The sequence below is a fragment of the Struthio camelus genome, chromosome 3 (genome assembly GCF_040807025.1).
Source record: "Struthio camelus isolate bStrCam1 chromosome 3, bStrCam1.hap1, whole genome shotgun sequence".
NCBI classification, from domain to species: Eukaryota; Metazoa; Chordata; class Aves; order Struthioniformes; family Struthionidae; genus Struthio; species Struthio camelus.
In genome coordinates this window covers 113,644,579-113,664,528 of record NC_090944.1, presented here as the reverse complement: position 1 = coordinate 113,664,528, position 19,950 = coordinate 113,644,579, and the positions used below count along the sequence as shown (strand labels likewise).

At 44.6% G+C, this 19,950-nt stretch overlaps 1 protein-coding gene across 5 annotated transcripts in view; it reads left to right on the top strand.

Annotated features, from left to right (window-relative positions):
* The first annotated feature begins 1,544 nt into the window (after positions 1–1,544).
* Positions 1,545–19,950, top strand: part of KCNH1 (potassium voltage-gated channel subfamily H member 1) — a 191,101-nt gene continuing 172,695 nt past the window's right edge. For 4 of the 5 annotated variants that reach the window (XR_011140411.1, XM_068939748.1, XM_068939746.1 and 1 more), the window contains exons 1-3: positions 1,545–1,667; positions 15,583–15,706; positions 15,951–16,057. Coding sequence is in view for 4 of the 5 variants with exons in the window: in XM_068939748.1 (XP_068795849.1) it covers positions 1,595–1,667; positions 15,583–15,706; positions 15,951–16,057 (304 nt within the window). In the remaining variant the exon portion in view is untranslated. Of the gene's footprint in view, positions 1,668–12,814; positions 12,945–15,582; positions 15,707–15,950; positions 16,058–19,950 lie in introns of those variants that run through there. The other variant, XM_068939745.1, reaches the window with a different exon arrangement.

Sequence of the window (19,950 nt, the reverse complement as noted above, 5' to 3'; positions counted from 1 at the left end):
TCCAGCATTTCAAAATTCAGATTCTATTTGCAACTCCAGGTGCTTGATTATCTCTGCTAACCTGCCTCCCTCTGGCAATAAATCCAGCGATAGCCAGAGTGCAGTTTTCCAGAACGTTTTAAAAGCAGTTCCCATCGCGCAGCTACTTCATATGCCTGAGAGCAGCCTGGCTCATTCTGGGATTTTAGGAGTCACCCAGATCTCCAGCTGTGAGCCAAGCAAGGCGGTAGGGGCTGCTGGCGCTGCTGCCCTCACTGGGATGCTCTGGGACTTACCGGTAGCTCCTGCTGCAGTGAAGTTGTCCCCTGCCTGTAAAATACATCGCAGAGTCCTTCCACCCCTCAGCTCTCCAAGATCCGGCGTCTGCATACCGTCATCCTTCGCTTATAGCTGCAGGCCGCCTCTGCCCGGCTGAACCGAGCGGCCCCGGGACCCTTCCCCGGCGCGTAGGCCGTTCGCAGAGCCGAGCGCCCCTCCGCCACCAGGGAGCCCCCTGCGGTCGCCCCGGCTGCGCCCCGACCTCTGTCCCTGTGCTGTTGGGGAGAGAGCGGGCTGGCCGGTGCCAAATTAAAAAGCCTGGACGACTGTGGACCCTTGTGCTGGCCTTGCTTTATTCGCTCGTATCGTAACAAAAATAGTTTTTTTTCCCCTTATGTGATCACGCAAAAGCGTATTATTGTCCTGGATATTTGCTCTAAGATGCCAAGTGTGTAGGTACTGAACCTAATGAGGCGTTACAGCAAGTCACTGCCCACACCGGCGAGAAAATCTGCTGTCAAAGAGATCAGAGCTTTTCCCATTTACTGATAGATTGGTAAAGGGGGAAGAACAAACTAGTTTAATCCCCGAAGAAAAAATCCTTTGTAAATCAAACATTTCAGAGGCATCAAAGACTTTAAGACCTGTCAAAGGTTATATTGAAATAATTTTATCACCTTGACTGAGCTGTTCCTGCTTTGACCCCGTAACACTAAGTAACCTTTTTAAAAAGAAACCGTCTTAGGAAAGAACCAACTACAAGCAGCAGGGATGACGGAGGCAACCGCCAGCAGCGGGTCGGAGCCGGCCCCAGGGGGAACCCCAGGCGTTTGGAGGAGGCCCTGAGGGGTCCCCAAACCCTGGGGCGTGGGGGTCTCAGCCCTGAGGCGCAGTGAGGGGCCAAGCCCCGCCGCGGCAGGCCCCCCGGCAGGTGACGGGCCGCCGGAGCCCCGTCCGGCTCCCCGCGGGAAGCCTTCCCGCCGCGGCGCCGCCGCCGCCAAGGCCCGCGGCCGTTGGCCGTTGGGGCGCCGTTGCCGCCTGCCCTCACGCGTCCGCCCCGCCGGCCCCAGACGATGGCGCTGCAGCACCGGCCGGGCGGCGGGCGGCGGCGCGGCGCGGCGCGGCGGGCGGGCGGCAGGGGGCGCTGCGGGGAGGTCCGGCGGCGGCGGCGGCGGCCGCGGGGCTGCGGTGCGCGGGCGGGCGGGCTGATGCCGCACAGCCGTGCCGGTCCCGGCGGAGGCATGAGGCGCGCGGGGCGCGGGGCGGCGGCGGCGGCAGAGCGCGGCGCGGCGCGGCCCTGAGCGCAGCCCGGGCACGGCGCTCCGGCGGCTCGACGATGGCCGGGGGAAGGCGGGGGCTGGTGGCGCCTCAGAACACGTTCCTGGAGAACATCGTGCGAAGGTCTAACGGTGAGCGGCGGCGGGCGCCCCTGCCCGGCCCCGGCCCCGGCCCCGGCCCCGCGCGGGCAACGGGCGCGGCGCGGCGCGGCGCTCCCTCCCTCGGCGGGGCACCCCCGCGCCCAGGGGCGCTGAGCCCCGGCCGCCCCGCGGCGGTGCCGCTGCAGCGGCGCCTCCCGGTTGCCGGGGCTCAAGCGGAGCCGCCGTCGGGCTGCGCTGCCCGAGCGCTGCGGGAGCTGCCACCGCCGCCGCCGCCGCCGCCCGGGGAGCCGGTGCGCCCAGGGGGGCGGCCGGCGGCGGCTGCAGGTGCGCTGGCTCGGCGGGGCTGCGCCGCCGGGCCGGGCCGGGCCGGGCTGGGGCTGCTGCGGGGCGCAGTGGGCGCCCGGGGGCAGCGGCCGGGCCGGAGGCGGGGGGTGCGGGGGGCCGCGGGTGCGAGGGCAAGGCGGCTTTGGCCGCCGAGGTGATGCGGGGATTCAAGATGGTCTCTGGGAAGGGAGAACCCGGCGTGGGGCGGTGGGAGAGGGCTGGGAGTTGGGCGGAAAGGTTCGTCATAAGTGAGGAGAGAGTTTACCATTTCGAGGGCTGAGGGTAGATATCCATATATATATATATATATATATATGTATATGTACATATCTTTTTTTTTCCCTAGTGTACTGTAACCAGGTCTTTCTCTTGGAAAATTGTGGAGTGGAAAATGCCTCGAATTTCACAATTGCATGCCAATATGCATTAATGTTATCCAGATTCTTTCACTTAGAGGCTTCCCGAAAGCTGCTCCCTCAGTAAGCCCGCGCCCGTGCCAACGTTTATGCATTTGTTTAAACCTAAGCATGTGCATTTCTTAAAGCTTTGAGCCCAAGTTCTGCCATTTTTAAGGCTTCCGTTGACTTCAGCGGGGTTACTTAAGGGATTAAGAACTTCTAGCGTGATGGAGAATATGCAGGATCAAGCTCCTTATGAAGGCAAGACAAGATGACTTAATTATTTAAAAAGATATAGTCAATTTTGCTCTGATAAGGCTAAGACAATTAACTCGTTTGATAAGCAGCTAAAACCTCAAATTAGCAAAGGAATGCAAAGGATGATTTTCAGGTCTTTAATTAGGGGTTATTATTGCAGAAGTAGCCTTTATTAAGAACAAAGATGAACGTATATTCACATAGAACTGCAAGTTTTCCTCCCTAACTTTCCTATAGAAAGGGTTGAAAACTGCATGCCTGATAAAATACCAGCCTCCCTTACGGTGAATCCTGCCATCTTTTTTAAAACATGAAATGTACATTTTATTACATGCAGGCTGTTCCTCTAATCTTCCAACACCAGTTATCTAATGCTTTTCTCAAAACTGCCTTGAGTTTGTGAATGATTTTCTTCATTAAAAACCAAATTTCTCCACTGACTGTCAGTGCCAAGGGCTTGATTCGACAAATCAGTCGAGGGCTGGAGATGGGAGGGGTCGTGCAGCAGCCCTGTTTTTTTCCCCCTCCTGCCTTGTTATTAAGACTGTGTCATAACAGAGTGTGGTGCTAGACGGCACAGGTAAAACGACAGCACTCAGGTTCCAAATGCTCAGCAAATCCTGAGGGCTGTAATAAATACAAGTTTCTAGATTAAGTCTGGTAGGAAATGATGCACAGTTCAGACGTATTAGGAGAAGCTTTGGGAAGTGACTCAGGTTTAGAAGCCCATTCCTTCTATAACGCGGCTTCTAGCCTTCGCTGGACCCAGTCTAGCTGTGCTGTAAACGTGATGGCATCACATAAAATTGCTGTATGAATCAGTTCAAATGTGGGACCTTCAGCCCCTTCTAACTTCCATCTCTTTCAGCATAGCCTGCTTTCTCTCCACTTCTGGCTTGACTCTGTTGGTCAGCATGGGGGCAGTATGGAAATGTCCCAGTTGCTTGTTGCCTGTTTCTTCTTGGCCTGCCTGCTTGGCCTTTGGGATGCGCGCAGGAGGAGTGCTTAAATGGGCCTGTAAAGTTTGAGGTTTGGCTCCCCCTTCTCGGTTTCATTCAGTTGGGTAATAATGTGACCCACAATGAAACTATCTAGGTCATTTGGGATTTGCCAAATAAACCTTGGGCTTGTTGTCAAATTGTATTTGCTGGCACCTGCAAGTTAAGTAGTGCCAACAGATATTGAATTGATGCATATATATGAATGTTCCCACTTTGAGGAGGATTCCCTTTCTCCTATGGAAGGAGAGGAATTTAGTCATAGAACTGAAACAGATACTGGATAATTGCTTTACTTGTGGTGCTTGTACATGCTCCACAGTTGCAGATGAACTGCAGAAAACACTCTCTTGCTACATGTTACGGAATGGAGGGGGTTAACTCAGTGAAAGGGGCCTTTTGGTAATAAAGTAATTGGCATGCAACCACTTTTTCACAGAATGGTTGAGTTTGGAAGGGACCTCTGGAGATCATCTAGTCCAACCTCCCTACTCAAGCAGGGTCCTCTAGAGCATATTTCCCAGGGTCACATCCAGACGGGTTTTGAATATCTCCAGGGAAGGAGACTCCACTACCTCTCTGGGCAACCTGTGCCAGTGCTCTGTCACCCTCACAGGAAAGAAGTTTTTCTTCAGGTTCAGATGGACCTTCCTGTGGTTCAGTTTCTGCCCGTTGCCTCTTGTCCTGTCGCTGGGCACCCCGGAGAAAAGACTGGCCTCATCCTTTTGACACCCCCCGCCCTTCAGATACTTGTACACATTGATGAGATCACCTCTCAGTCTTCTCTTCTCCAGACTGAACAGGCCCAGCTCCCTCAGCCTTTCTTCATAGGAGAGGTGCTCCAGTCCCCTCATCATCTTTGTAGCCCTCTGCTGGACTCTCTCCAGTAGTGGAGAGAGGCACTACTTTTGGAGGCACTACTCTAGAGACAATGCTCATTATGCCATTTTTACCAGTAATTTAACAAGTAATTCTTTGGACAGCGTTTCATATTAGATGTGAGACTGGCAAGCTGATGCAGCTTTAATAGCTAAAGGTAATAGCAGTGTATGTAGGCGGGCAAGCCGAGGGCTTTTCCCTTAGGGTCAGTATTTTGCTCGTATTTATATCACACCATCTGCAGCAAGATTCACCCCAAACTCTGTTAGTCTGAATTGTCTCCTGAAGAGTTTTTAGGGGCAAGAGCTTCTCCCTAGCTTGCAAATAAACTGAGGGAGACCTCTGGTTTCTTAGGTTCTCACACACTAAGTGCCAGCCGGAAGAACTATGCTAAGGTTAGAAGCTGCATTGTATTTCCTTTCCCCGTATTGGAGTAAGGAAGGAATTAAGAATTTCTCAGTCTGTTCTCGGATTGCTTCTGGGTTAGGATAGCCCTAAGACAGCACACAGAGGAAATATAAAGTTTGATTAGCCTAGACCTGTGGATCTTATCTGGTCCTCTGTGATTTCACTTCACAGGAAGACCTGTTGAATGAAGTGTGAGCATAATAAGGGTCTTCCCTCTTTGAAATGAGTCTCTCTGACATCCTGTAGAAAGTCTGGAGAGAAAATTCTAAGCACCTGGGACACTGTAATCCTCCTTTCCTTGTATTTAATATTTAAAAGCTGTGTTTTTGAACTAGCCACGTAGAATTAGAAAAATAAATGTTGCGTATACTGCTTGGTTGACAAAAAATTTGTTTGAAGCGTTGAAATATTTAAAGACCAGAACGCCCAATGGGACAGAAAATGAGCCCAGGCTGTAAAACAGTGCAGTATGTAAAGAATCACTAGCCCCTAATGGTTACTGCTAATGTGATACTAATGTTTTTCCTTCGGTAACATAATACACCCACAGTATACAAAGCACTATAACAATAACAGTTATAATCTTGGTTCATGGCCAAGGTCCTCAATTCAAACGATGCAGTATGTTATAGAGAAAACTAATTTTATGTGATATTCTAATGCTTTATCAATAACTGGAGTCAAAAATACTTCAGGTTTACATAATTGCTGTCTGGATTCTGCAGTCCTTCTGTGGTCAAAATTCTCCCTGAGATGTGTGAGAATTTTTCATTTGTAAGGTTGGCAAAACCAGGCCCTGTATGCACGACTTTGGAATTTCAGTAGAAGTTGCAGGCATTTTTTTTGTTCCTTGATCAAACAAGGAGGCTGGAAGAAGAGCAAGTTTGAGGGCATAGGGCTTGTGTGAATTTAGTCTTGTTTCTGCTAAATCCACTAAGAGCAGCCTAAGGAGACACCAAGTGTAGAAGCAAACCTGTAGCCTTTGGTGGAGGATGTAGCGAGTCCCTTGTGTCTGAAAGTGCTTTTTGTTTCCTTCTACAAGTCCTGAGAATAACAGATTTTGTCCTGATTTATGGCATTGCTTCCCCTGGAGACTGTAAAGTCTCAGTACAATAAACGTTCTGCAACCTGGGCCTTGTACCCTTGCCTGAGACCTATGAGAGAAATTCATTCCTTGTAAACAGCTCTGAAACCAAACAACCTGCTTTTGTCTTCAGCCAGAGCGAAATGCAAAAGAAACTAACGTATAGAGCGAGGAACTAAACTGAGCTGTGTTTTCATTTTTTTGCCTTTGAATAAAATATTCATTTAAATGAAGTGTTCATAACCAATCCTTACCCTCACAGCTCTGTGTCTGTTACGACTTGGCTCTGCCTGCCTTCACTTCATAACCAAAAGCAGGGAGGAGCACTGTGTGGGGGCAGAGACCTGGCTACAGCTAAGTCAGTGTGGCAGCTTTGGTTTAGAAGCAGTGTAGGCATGTTTCCCCAAAAGACGAAGTTTCTTATCTTAGGTGTTGTGGGTCTAATCATATTCAGGCTAAGAGTTGTTAAAATGGTAGGGTACATTAATATCAACGTGACAAGTTCTGCATCACTCTTCTCTATACAAAGTAGATGCATCTAGAGTGGCTTTAGTTGTAGAGTGGAGTTTTTGCCGTTTGTAGGAGTCACTGAGTCTTAGAATAAAAAGGATGCCTGGGGTAGTCAGGTCTTGGGCAACGCTTTCGGTGAATAACATCAGTTGGTAAGAAAGGATTTTCATAAAGAAAAGAGAACTGCTGTTCTTGAAATAAGCGAGCACGTTTTGGGGTACAGTAAGCTTTTCTCTTCCTTCTTGATGGAATATATTTGGTTTCCTGCAAGTTCACAAATTTCCATTAACGTACAGTGAGTCTTCAACCCAGTCTAGGTGAAATTCAGTCTTTGAAGAGGACCAGCTCAGAAGCCTTGTGCTGCAGGTAAATTATGTCCCAGTGTGATCTAGCAAGGTTCTGTTGAATAGGCAAACATATTTTAGCGACTGTTTTGGACATGAAACTGCTGAGCAAACAAAGTCAACTGTGTGCAGGGAGGGGCAATATTGATGAGATGCAATGTCTGGGTTAAACTAGCCTAACTCTTAAGGCTCCCAAATGGGCTGACTTGGAAGGCTGGAGCAGGCGTTCAGGAGGTTTTCTGCTCCTTGCTGCCAGTTTAAAGTCTCATCCGTCTTTTGGCTCCAGTGTGCTAATTCCAGCATAAAAAAATCAGCGTAGAGGTTTAGAGGGATCTGGGCCTAGAGAACACTCTTCTTATCTTGCATGGAAGGCATATGGCCAAAGCCACAGCTTGCGTGGAAAACTGCTGGGCCAGTAATAAAATGGTATTGTATGTACAGACTGGTCTTAGGTGAAGACTTAGTTTCTCTTGCATTACTATGGTTTGCCCTGTGTAAAGTGAATTTGGTCCTCTACGAATTTGGCATCTGATGGATGAACCAATGATGTATTCACGTCCATCTCTTTTCGTATCTAATCATACAAGATGCTCTGTATTCAGGATTCCCTCCAAAAACACTTTTATTCAAATAAAGTCCATGAGCATAGGTCTATTTATTAGCACTGATTAAATCAATGCATTTAGGTATGCAAGCAGCAGACTGTCATAGACCACAAGGGGACAATTTGTAGACTCAGGGACATCTTCCCAAATGGTGAAGGAAACAAAGAAAAAGGTTTTGTTTCTTCCTGATCTTCCTCCTTTTCTAAGTCACCAACTAGGGGGAGACCGTGCTTTTCATGCAATTGGTCAGTCAATCAAAACGTTTATGACAATTTTTTTTTTCAGTATTACTTGAGTTGAATATAAAATGTTTCTTTGCTGACTGTTACTAGGCGAAGGGCTTCTAATTTTGCGTGTGCATCTTCATGCATTTGGAAATATATGACCTGATTTCCTTAAAATGACTTTTATAGTAAGGAAAAAAGTACAACACAGATGTTTGATATGTGTTTTAAAATTAGTGTTCTGAAAGCACAAAAAGTTCTACTGTGGTAATTCAACCTATCAGTCTATTTCTGCATTAAATACTGGAACAAGATCATAAAACAAATCTCAATGAAATCCTTTCACTGGAGAGTTTGTTAATGCATTTTTGTTACTCATATAGCTAAAAGTGAGCAAGCAGAGTGTTAGCTCTTGTCAAATGCTTTTAAGGGTCTTGATGGCTGTAGCTATAATCAGTAAATCAAATGGCTTTTTTAAACAGATGGAAGACCCATGTAACTGATGCAACTAAAACATGTTTTTTCCTGGATTTCTTTTAAGATCAGACTTAGGGGGAAAAACCTAACCAATAAAATGGTGAAGTCTCACTGTTAAACAGTATTTTTGTCCTTTATTAAGGATGGTACAATGTGTGACTCTTGCAGCTGATGAACTTTCTGATTTCTGAAAATTATCTCATGCTAGCCACTATTTTTGTCTAAATGTCTTTTCTTTTTTAACTCTCGGTATGGCCACTACCTCAGAGACAGGCACAGAATGATGCTATGCATAAAGTAGGAATGACAGCTTCTGTGCACTTTTCATTTCAGCCATTCATGTTCCATTATTCTGCACTAATTTCTATTTTACCTTCTTAAATACAGGTAATTATCAAGACTTTATAGCTACCAATGTTCGTATAGTGTATTATTCTCTTCAATTTAAATTTTTCTCATGGTAGAGGCTTACTGTGAAATATTTCCTATAACAATACAAAATAACAAATGTTGCAGCGGAACCTTTTTTTGGTGTTTATTGCTGGCAGAAATTAGCATTCACTTTCCGTAATGATTGAAACTGATTCGCTTGAAGTTTTTGTTTTAGTTAGTGTCTCCTTTGTTATTTGTGGTAAGTATGATGAAATTCATTTTTTAGTAATTCTTTTCAGCCTGTGCTTGCACTATGCTCTGCATGCTGTATAAGTCATGTTAGAATAGAGCAATGAAATGTCTGCGCTTAGTGGATTTTGCTCATGCTCTAGCAGCTGAGGAGCTTTTAAATCCCTTTTTGTTTCTGTGAAATGAATATTTTGTTATATAAAACTTGTATAAAACTTGTAACCCCAGATGAACCTATCTAGAGGATTTTATAATATGTTGTTTTGTATTATAGAGTGAGGCTGCCAGCTTAAAATAATTTAGACTTAATATTAAGGATGTTCATTTTTGAGGCCCCTATGTCATTATTCTATAGAGAGATCAGGTTGTTTGATAGGATATTTAATCACTGACCCACTCCCACTCTAGATATGCATAGGAAGAGATACAGAGTGGATGTTTGTATCCGTGTAACTCCATTGACTTACATAAGAATGTGGGTGGAAAAGTAGAATTTTGTCTTACTAATTTGCTTTGACTATGTGAATAGTCTTTCTGTCCTTTGAGCAGTTTGTACTTTCTTTGGACGCAGTTACAGCATTTCTATTAAGATGAAAATTTGCTCGATTCCAGCGTCTTTCTTCCCTGAACTGTAAGCCTTGAATGACAGGGGTGCAAAGAAAGCATTGAACAGGTTCTTGAAATTCTTTTCAGTTTGACTTATTTATACTGATTTAGAGCCAAATTTTGATCTCGTAAGTTGCTTTTGAGCAATGTAGCTAAACAGTGTGGCTGAATACTGCTGTTCTACTCCCTTTTTCAAAAGTAGGGCTCAACCGGAATAAAAATACATACATACCTATCCTGTGCAAATTGTTAATGCAAAAGCATAACATGAACATGACTGTAGCAATTTTAACAGACATAATTATAAACAATATTCTATTTCCATGCAGTGTATTCCTTACGAAAAATGAAACCGACTCTTTGTTCTCTGTATTAAAACGATACTACTTGTGATGCAGTCAGAAGTTTGTAAATACCAGAATTGTTTGGAAACTCATTTGTCCCTTGTAATTAAGGTCTATGAGGTAGTCTTTAGTCATATGATGGTTACATGAGAGTTTTGCAGTGCAGTGTCTACTGCACATTTCTGATGCTGTGTGTGACATATCACCTATGCTGCTTTATGCCCTGCTAATGCAGCATTGTAGCTAACGGGTCTCTTATCCCTGCCCTTCCTCCTGCTCTCCGCCCCCCCCCCCCCCCCCAAAGTACAGTGACATGACGGCCTAAATCTGTCATTTGCGCCAATGCAGTATTTTGGTAATCAAATGATAGGGCAAAACTCCTTTTTACTGAGCCATTCTTTTAGTTCTGCAGTAGCAGTTAGTGCCTTTTAATGCTACAAGTCCAGGTTTGCCCCGCTGAAGGAGGGATTTGAGACGCGAAAAAGGAGACATGCTGATCTCTCAGTATTTTGTTCACACCCAACATGAAAAAGGTTGTGGCTTGTAATCAGGAGGCCAATTGCTGTTCTGAGACTGATGGGAATAATTAGCCAGCTTGGTGAGGAATAGGTCTGCTCGCCATGGTCAGCCTGATACTCCTTCCACTGAAGGGGGAATAAACTAGGAGGAAATCTTTGAGTTGTATAGTTGTGTGACGACTATGGGGGAAGATATTAATATATTTAAATCACGTTTGTGGATAGAGCCAACCTGAACACCGTTGTGAGTGGCTTTGCTAGACCCATATACATATCTGGAAGTACTGTGGGCACTAGCCTCGGTGGCTGCCAAGGTCTGTGCTACAGCTCCATGAGCAGAGGTTTTCTCTTGGTTGCCCCATGTATGTCCTCTGTACGGGCAGTGCAGCGGGAGCATGTCTGGCTGCCGGTCTCTGTGCTTCTGCCAGTGTGTCCCAGAAGAGGCTTCCTTGTGACTGAGGGGAGAGGGAAGGCACAGTGGGTGTACTGGCCTCTGGAAAGAGGTGGGGGGCTCAGCTCCTTGCCAAGCAGGGAGACTGGGGCAGTTTGGGTGTGAATGTGTGGCAGGATGGGGGAGTGATAGGGAGGAAGCGTTTCAATAACTTGATCTATCTATCCTCTTTGCAAGGAAGCATCCTCTCCGAAGTCAGCTAGTCCTGACCAGCTACATGTCTGTGATGTGCTTCTTGCCCTCAGGCGTGTAGAGGTTTGAGCTGATGGGCAGCTTCCATTAAGTAAAGCAGTATATGCAGCAACAAGATTCCGTAGATATGGTAATTTTGTTGGAGTTGGATATCCTACAGACTTGCTATCGCTGCTGTCAAAGAATCAGTGTTATTTGTAAAGACATTTTCTGAACATGATTATTCCCTGATGATGTATTGTGTAAGTGGAGGAAGGTATTGGTTTTGGTGACTGAGCAAAATCCGTTCTTACATTTTGGAAGGAGTTCAAATGTTTTTGTCTCATCGCTTTAAAGCAGCTATGACTAGCTTAAAGCAATAATCCAAAATGGGACTGACATTTGAGCGTGTAAGGGCTGACATGTGGATATACCACACTGAACGGAACTGACTTGGTGAAAATGCAGCCTAGAGAACGTGAATTGGGGGATTTCACGAGCAGCCTGCGTGGCAGACCCTGATCAGTGAAGCTCACTCTACTCATGCAAGTAACGGTGCTGCCTTTGAGATGCTACAGTTCATGTATTTCTGCAGTGGGGGGAGGATGTTAGAGAAATATCCAAGTAAGTGTGAGCTTCCCAACTGCCTTGCTCTGGCTGTGCCAAACACCTCTGCGAATCAGCATAGTCCAGAACCCTAGGACTTCTTTTTTTATGAATCGACCCTCTTCAGTTCTTACCCCAGCCCTTCTTGGAGCCGACAAGAAGGGTTGAGGATGCTTATGGCTTTTCCTTGTGCCAGGCAGTACTGCTAACCCAACTGACACTGTGATAGAAATCTTGCGCTTGATTCCATGGTAAGGGAGGTACACACTCAGAGAGGTACCTCAGGTCACCATACAGTCTGAGGACTGCAGCTCTCGCATGTATGTTTTATTCCCTATCTTTGAAGAGGATTTAACAGTGAATTCCTTTCCATGGTCTTCCTCTGACCTGCTCCTTTCCTGGCCTTGTTGTTCCACTTGTGAGTCCCCAAGAGGCTTTCTCTGTGATGCCCAAAGTGTTCACAAGAGCATCCCTTGTGCTTGTTGTGCAACAAAGCCACAGCTGTTTCCTGGCCTCTGGAACCCTGTATCCTTGCAGATACAGAGACAATATTTGCCTCAGTGGATGCTATTTAATATTTTCTTCTGTTAGCAACAACTGTTTAGCCGATTATGAGCTGTCTCCAAGCAGTACGTTGTCAGGGACGTCAATGCAATTGAATGTAAATGATAGCAGTGAGAACAGCCCTTCTACCTCCAGGTTATCTGTCAGAATAAACGATGCAGGGGAGTTATAAGTGGGAGTCCTTATTTTTGGCTATGTCTTACTGGTGTTCACACAGACAAAATACCATTGTCTGAGACACTCCTGCTGAAGAAATACAGGCATGTTCTCCGCATAGGCATAGAACCACCTTTGTGTCATTGTTTTATCTTTTAAGGGGTCTGGGAAGAGGAGTGAATAACTGGAAAAAAATGCCTTTTTGTTTCTGAGACCCCTTCTTTACTCTGTGGTATGAGGGCAGAATCTCCTTCCTCCACACACTGTGCAGACATTGGGGTTCCCACACTGTGGGCTTTGAGGCTACAGTGAGTAAAAACAAACAAAAAAAAAAGTGCAAGAACTATGGAAACCACAGGTGCAGAGCATCTCTCCCTTCACCACAAAATCAAGGAATCGATCAACCTGAGACTGGTAACTTCCTAAGGAAAGCTGGCAGAGGGTGGTGGGTTGGAAACCTCTTTCCTGGCCTTGCAGTTTGGATGCTGCTATCCTACGATTTCTCCCTGCTGCCTGGCTGTTGCATTCACAGGGGCAAGTGGCTGCTCTGTTAGCCTTCAGCTGCACAGGGAGTTCCTGAGCACCAGTCCTTGCAGGGCATTTTTTTTTTTTTTTTTTGGATGCAGGGGCCACCTCTGGCTGAGCACTAAAAGAAGTGTGGCGATGGAGCATGCCAGAAGATGAGTCAGGGTTATGATGTTAACTCCAGAGAATGGGTCCCACTGCAGTATTTATTTCCTGTGTGCTCGTGGCAAAGCCAGGTAAGGCCTGGATCAAAGAAGGGTAAAGGCACATGAAACGGAGACTAGCTAGGAAGGGAGACACTCTTTTATAAAAGAGTGGGATCCTCAAAACCCCTGCCTCACTCATTGGATTGATAGGTGCCCAAGTTTTTGCCATTAAAACTTCATAGGCACATAAAGATCTCTGGACACTCGCAACTAAACCCAACCTGGATTTTCAAATGAAGCGTTTAATCCCCTACCTCCCCTAAGAAGCTCACCAAATATAGACTACCAGAATAGCCTAATAGAGACACATGAAATACAGCAGCCAAGCCTCACTGACTTAAAAGTTTACCTAGTGAGGATGTTGGCATCTCTGTATTCAATGACTTGGTAATTAGAACAGTAATTCAGGACTTGAAATCAAGGCTCAGCTCTTGCTGTCCTCAGGTAGCTCCTTTTGTCCTAGGCGAACACCCAAACTGCTAGGCTGTCAGGAGGAAGGGAAACGTGTGCTTGTTCTCTAAGCACCCTTTGGAGGCCCTGCCGGTCCAAAAAAAAAAAAAAAAATCAAGCTTCATCGGGCCAAAAAGTAAGCAAGTGGGAATGTGGCTCTTGAATGCCTGCACGAACGCTGTTCACCTGGCACAAGGAGTCGTGGGTATTATCCGCGAGAACTGTTCTTACGTCGAAATATTGGGGATTGTTAAGTACTATAGAGCTAAAAAACTTAAAATACACCCCTTTTGCAGTGTTTTCTGTTGCTTGCCTGTTTCTGTTTGTTGTGTTAATGCTTCTCCCTTCTATTTCTTCAACACTGCTGGGAGCTTACATTTCCCGAGCCTTTGGGAGCTGGGCATCTGGGGGCTAGCCTGAAGAAGCCCCACTTTTTGGTGCTTAAATTCCTTTGTGGACTCAGTGCTTTGTTTTTACCTTAAAAAGGGGGGGGAGAGCATAGCCCTACCTCCCAAAGGTGTTGTGAGGCTAGATAAAAGTAGGATCAGCATAGTAATGGTCAGAAAAGTACCCTAGATAGTTATTAATAAAAAATGGAGATTATTTGTCTAAAGACAATGTTGAGGTTTGTGTGAAAGGAAAGTCGTTACTTAACAGAAGCTTTTCAGGGAGCTCTTGAGGAAGCAGAGAGGAGGGCAAGTTGCCTTTTGAGATGGGAAGATGGCGGGAAGGAATGAATGCATGAAGTGGTCAACATCATTGAGATCAGAGCAGAATGTGACCTAACGTTTATATTTGCATATTTTGTTGTCTTTTTTTGTACTTCCTGATGAAATTTTAAAAATATCCTGACACAGTACAATGCAGTGTTTATAATAAACACTCAAAAGCACTTGCTTTAGCAATGAGAAATGACTTGGCTTACTTATTCATAGGAAAGGGTAAAAGACACGTATTGTTTTTGGAACAAAGTGCTTCAACCAAGCAAAAACCATGGTATTTAAAAGAGCCTGTGAGAAACAAAGCAGTTAAAATGTCCTGAGGTTATACTACTGGCATATTTCATTCTAAAGAGTGTATAAAGATACACTTAATCTTGCACATGGGATTGGGCAATGGATTTAGATAGCTACAGGAGTGTTTTATTTAAATCCATTTGAAGTTTGCAACAGGACAAAAGATTTTGGAAGGGGAAGTTAAAATAAACAAAACTTTTTGTAAGTAATAGGTAAAATGTCTTGTTTGTATCTCTCACTTGCAGGAACTGTTAATGGCAGCTATGTTTGTTTGAGCAGTCAGGGTCCTGAACAGTAGACAGCATAGTGGACTTCCTTAAAGACTGTCCTCCTGTATTGGTTTCTTTTAATCTCTCGTAGCTGCCTGTCCTCTCCTTCTAAAGCCAGTGGAGCTTTGCAGCCATGAAAGGAGCCCCCATCTCCTCCTGCCTGTCAGTGCCCAGGCGACAGCACTGCTGTCTGTCTTGGCACACGTGTAGTTATTTGACTACACAGGAGCCAGTGCAGCAGAGAACCAAGGTCTGGGCCCAGCACGGGTTATGTTTTTTTTTTCAATGAGATCTCAATCATGCAAAAGTAGCATGCAAAGATCCAGTAAGCATGGAGGCTTGAATCCTGCTTAGTTTATTTTTAGGGGCTGAAACTCATTCTAGCTTGGATAGCCAACAGAACGCTCTTTCTACTAATGTAAGCACTAAGCTGAGTTGTCTGGTGTCTAGGCTGCAGTGCTGCATTGTAAGTGTCATACAAAAAGTATTTGAGTTTGTGTGGCCAGCAGCGATGGGTATATTGAGAGGAGCCACGGAGTCTACATTCAGAGAAGAGAAAGCTCCTTCATGTACTGCTGTGGCTCTGTAGAGGCTTCAGATGCAAACTGAGTGTCATGATGGATCAGTGCACGAGGCACAGAGGGAAATAGTTTGGTGAATCTGTCTTCAGACAAGGGATGAATTTCTCCTGCCCAGCATCATGTGTTTCATTTGCATAGAACCAATTTATTCAGTTTTGTGTAAATAATTAAAATTTCCTTAAAGTTAAAATCTACTTAAAACAGGAAATAATCCTGTTGACTGCAGTGGGAATAGTATCTGGGAACAGCTGTGCAGGGACTGAAGCAGTCAGGATCGGATCCCGAGATTAATATTTCCACTAATGCAACCATAGGCTTATCTAATGTCTAACTGATGTGTTCTTTCAAACAGATACTAATTTTGTCTTGGGTAATGCCCAGATAGTGGATTGGCCCATTGTGTACAGCAACGATGGATTTTGCAAGCTATCAGGATATCACAGAGCAGAAGTTATGCAAAAAAGCAGCACATGCAGGTATTTGAGAACAGATTTATTTTCTGTTAAACAGCTTGTCGTGTTGTGCTTGTTGCTTGAGGGAAAAATAATCTTTTTATTCCAGTTTTGTCTTTGATCCCTGGGGCTGCACCTGTCAATTATGCTTTGCAGGTGAAACAAAATCAAAGAAGGGCTATGTCTAAATAGGCTCTCTTCATACTGTGAATAAATGGCTTTGTGCCTTTGCCTAGTATCTGACTGAAATTCCTTGCTTTATTTGCAGTTTTATGTATGGAGAGCTGACAGACAAAGATACAATTGACAAGGTCCGGCAAACATTTGAGAACTATGAGATGAACTCCTTTGAAATCTTGATGTACAAGAAGAACAGTAAGTAGTTGGTTTGTTTGTTTGTTAATGTAGGTATGTAAAATTGTAATTGTAAAATTATAGTGTAAACTGCTGTCTGTCAGCCTGGAGAACTGTGATGTTTAATTTAAGGTAAAATAAGGCCTAGTTCTCTCAGTTAACATACAAGGGAAGACCAAGTATGCTGGGGATAAGAATCGCTCACAGAGGTAGCCGAGGTCTCTAGTTTGTTCTGATGTTTAGAGCAATTTGCGTGTGACGTTCTAAGACAACGCTGTTAAGGTTCCATCGGTAGTAGTAATACCTGCGGTAGGTTTGTGCAAATAATTTTTGTGTTGTCACAGAAAATGTGCTTTTTTTGAAATTTGGTATAACAAAGCTGGTATTTAAATGTAGTTTTGGAACAAAAAGAACCCATCTTTTATTGTAGAAGGTGAACTACTTTCCTTTTATTTATTCAGACGAAGCTGTCTTTCATTTTGGACAAAACTATTCCCCAGCTGGAGTAGGAAATTGCTAGGAATTTCAGTCTGTGACTGCACATGTTAGCAGATTAACTACTTTTCCAAAATTTGTTGTCCCACTCTAGTGTCGACTGACTATCTTATGGCACAACTACTTTCATCTACCAAACGTGACCTGAAAAGCACATCCATTAGGATCTTCAGCCTTGCCAAATGTAAAGCTAAAAGGGTGTGTTCTGTAACTTTTCTTCTGCTCTTAAAGATTTTTGCCTTCTGACCGTGAAGCTGCTAGTATCTGTCCATGGGGAGGGTACCCTGCAGGAGTATCCTGCTAGCAGCTGCTTCTCACTTCAGCTATGATCAGTATTGCAGTAGGATACAATAGTGGGCAGAGGGGACTTTAACCACAAAGTATAACATGAACTGCTGCAGTGCAGTTTTTCAGAGTTAACCTCATTGCTGTCCCTTAGTTACTCTTGGAAGGACTGGCTTTCTGAGGAAAGGGAATCCAGTCTCCCTTTGTGTGAAGTCCTTGGTCTTTCTGTTGACATGGCTCCAGCTAGTATTGACTGCTGGAGTCTGGTGAGAGAAACACAAGTAAATCGTGTAAGCTACTGAAGTAAATCATTATGCATGCTAGTGCTGATCCATGCGGAGCTGCTCGTTTTCCAACGGAATGAATCTGTTCTTTTAAGAACTGGTGGTGCCAAAGTACATGTAACTGGCTTTTGCCATCATTTAGGGAAAAGAAATCTGTAAGCGATTTTGGTTTCCTCTCTCTTCTGGTCTTTTTCTTCTCTCTCTTTTTCACCTGTTCAAGGCATCCTGACCTCTGACACTGTGCTGCTGCTCAGGGCTTTTCTGGGGTGCAGCTTTGCTAGTTCAGCTCATTAGAAAAGCTGTATGCACTAGCTGAGTGGCTTTGCTTTGTGCTTCTTTCCCTCTAGTGTCATCTGCCTCCAGTGGTTTTACCTATTTCCTAAAGCTCATTTCTGATCCTAGCTCAGTTAGTGGCCATCGGGACATATCCATCCAAAGTCAAGAAAATAAGCTGTTGTCATGGGATCTGGAATTCTCTCTTTGTTAGCAGTGACTTGGCACCAAGAGGCTATGCAGCTACTCTTCTGCCACTGCCGCAGCATATGGCCTGTAGTAGAGCCTGGGGCCTCTGTCTTTCACGCAGATTAATAGCAAGGTAACTGTGCAGTGAGGAATGTTTCCTGCCCTGCTGTCCGCTTCCCCGAGGAGAGGCAGCCTAGAACAAAGTCCAGCTGTGCAAAAGCTGTGTTGTGCGACATGCCAAAAAGCAGAGCTATGATAGTTCTGCTATGTGCCTAGGTGGTCATGGGAAGAAAGAAGCAGAGAGCTTACTTTTAAGTGTAACAAAACACAGTGCTGTTATGTTTGTTGGATTTTCTGCGTTAGACGTGCCTTACCTACTATTAGAGATACTCTGACTAATAACAATAGAGATTAGTAACCAAAAAATACCAAAAACGGGAAGTCTTTGAGCTTTTTTACAGAATAAGCCACATCATAGAAAATACTATCTTATTCGCCAGTCATTTTGCACCCGGGCTGCTGATCTCTTTTGTGTTTGTGGTCACATAACCTCAGCCTGCAACTACAGCAGTAACCTGCTTGGGCAGCAAACCAGCCACTTTCAACCTATTCTCATATTAAGGACTTTGAAAAGGCCCCTGAATTTTGTTACAGCGACACCTTTTTTCTGCTCTTCATTTGTTTTTTTTCTCCTCTCTATTCTCCCCAGTTCTATTTCTCTTCTTCAATTTAGCCAATAAATTAAACAAGAAATATATTTTTATTGCTCTTTACCTGCCCCCCTCTGTCCCTTTAAGCTAGCAGTCATGAAAAATGGCAGGCTTTCCTTCCATTTTTATGCTGCTGAATAAATGAGACATTTTCCACAGCCTATATGTTTAATGTACTTCTGACTGTTTTAATAATACAGTCTATCTATTTGGAAAGAAAGAATAAAGCAAGAGTTTCAGGTGAACTAAATAGATACTGTTAATGCAGGTCAATCTTCATTTTGTATGTTTATGAACAGCAATCCTCTCTCTTTCTTTGTCTGGGTAAGAATTATGTCCTGATCCTGCGCTAGACATGTCAACAACAGTTTGAGATGTTTAATAATACTTCTATAAGTGATACGCGTTTTTGACACAGCACTCTCCATGGTGGTGACCCCGTGCTAGTATTTACTTGTTTGCACTTTAACAATAATCCATCCAGGTGCTGATTGGCACAATAGGTCCGTAAGCTTCATAGTGATTCACAGTATCGACACTAGAAATAAAATCGGCTGTAGTACTGAGAAAAAAGATGGTATTTTCTGCCTTCATAGGCAGAAAGGCATAGGCCTTCATTTTCTGCCTTTACGTGTATGGATACTCTCTCTACTCTGGCCTCCTCTTTCTTCCTCCAGCCCTCACCCCTCCAATAGTGACTGTCTCCCCCTCTTTTCAGAACTTGGAATTAAGATGCAGTAGAGATTTCATGGATCCTTGTGCTGGACCTTTGATTTCTTAGCAGATATGATTATTGTTTTTGTTTGCTAGAGGAATTGCTTCCTAGAAGTCATTACCTTCAGGGTAACTGGCAGCAATTGGAACAAGCAGGTGCATAGCCACCAGGTTTTCCTCAGTATTGCCATCCCATTGCATTCAATGGGGATTCATGGTCATACCTGGAAGGAGACAAAGTGAAGACTTTGTTTCATATGTACTGCAAAATGTTAACAGACAGGTTAGCAGTAATTTCCATGTGAGAGTTTCAGTTCCGTTGTTTGATTAGATGTACTGTTTATGCCAGAAATATTGCTTATGTGGAAAATGAAAACAGTGCTGTGCCCTCACTGAAATCAGTGGAGTTAATGCTGCCTCACACCAAGGAAGGATACAGCCTGATGTATTCAAAGATTTTGTAGCTCGTCTTAGTTAATCTTAGCTTATAATAATTGATGCAGCTTTAGAAGTTTAATTTCTCTTCAGACTTTGAGTGCTGTTTTTTAGGTTTCTACACTTTACACTCATCCTTATAAATAAAAACGTCTGAGTAAATTAGACTTGGACTTTCACTGCCTAGTTTTGTGTCCACAGCATAGGTCTAGATTTCAAGCAGTGCAAAGGCAGGCCTCTTCCAGATGCCCTTGCTTCCGTTGCTGATGAAGCAGATTTTTAAGAATGTAAATTCACTCAATAAATTCCTGTCTACCACTGAAGAGATGGTGCCCGTGCAAAATCTAACCCTACCTTTCTGTGTAGTGTGAGATCATGATTCAGTGTAAGAGCACCTGAAGTAGGCTGCGCCCTTAAACCTGAACCACAACCCTCGGGCTTGAACAGTGGAGCAGGCTGTGAAGAATATTTCCAGCTGAAATAGTGGCCTCCATTACCTGAACTTCCAGCTGCACAGGAGGTGTCTGTG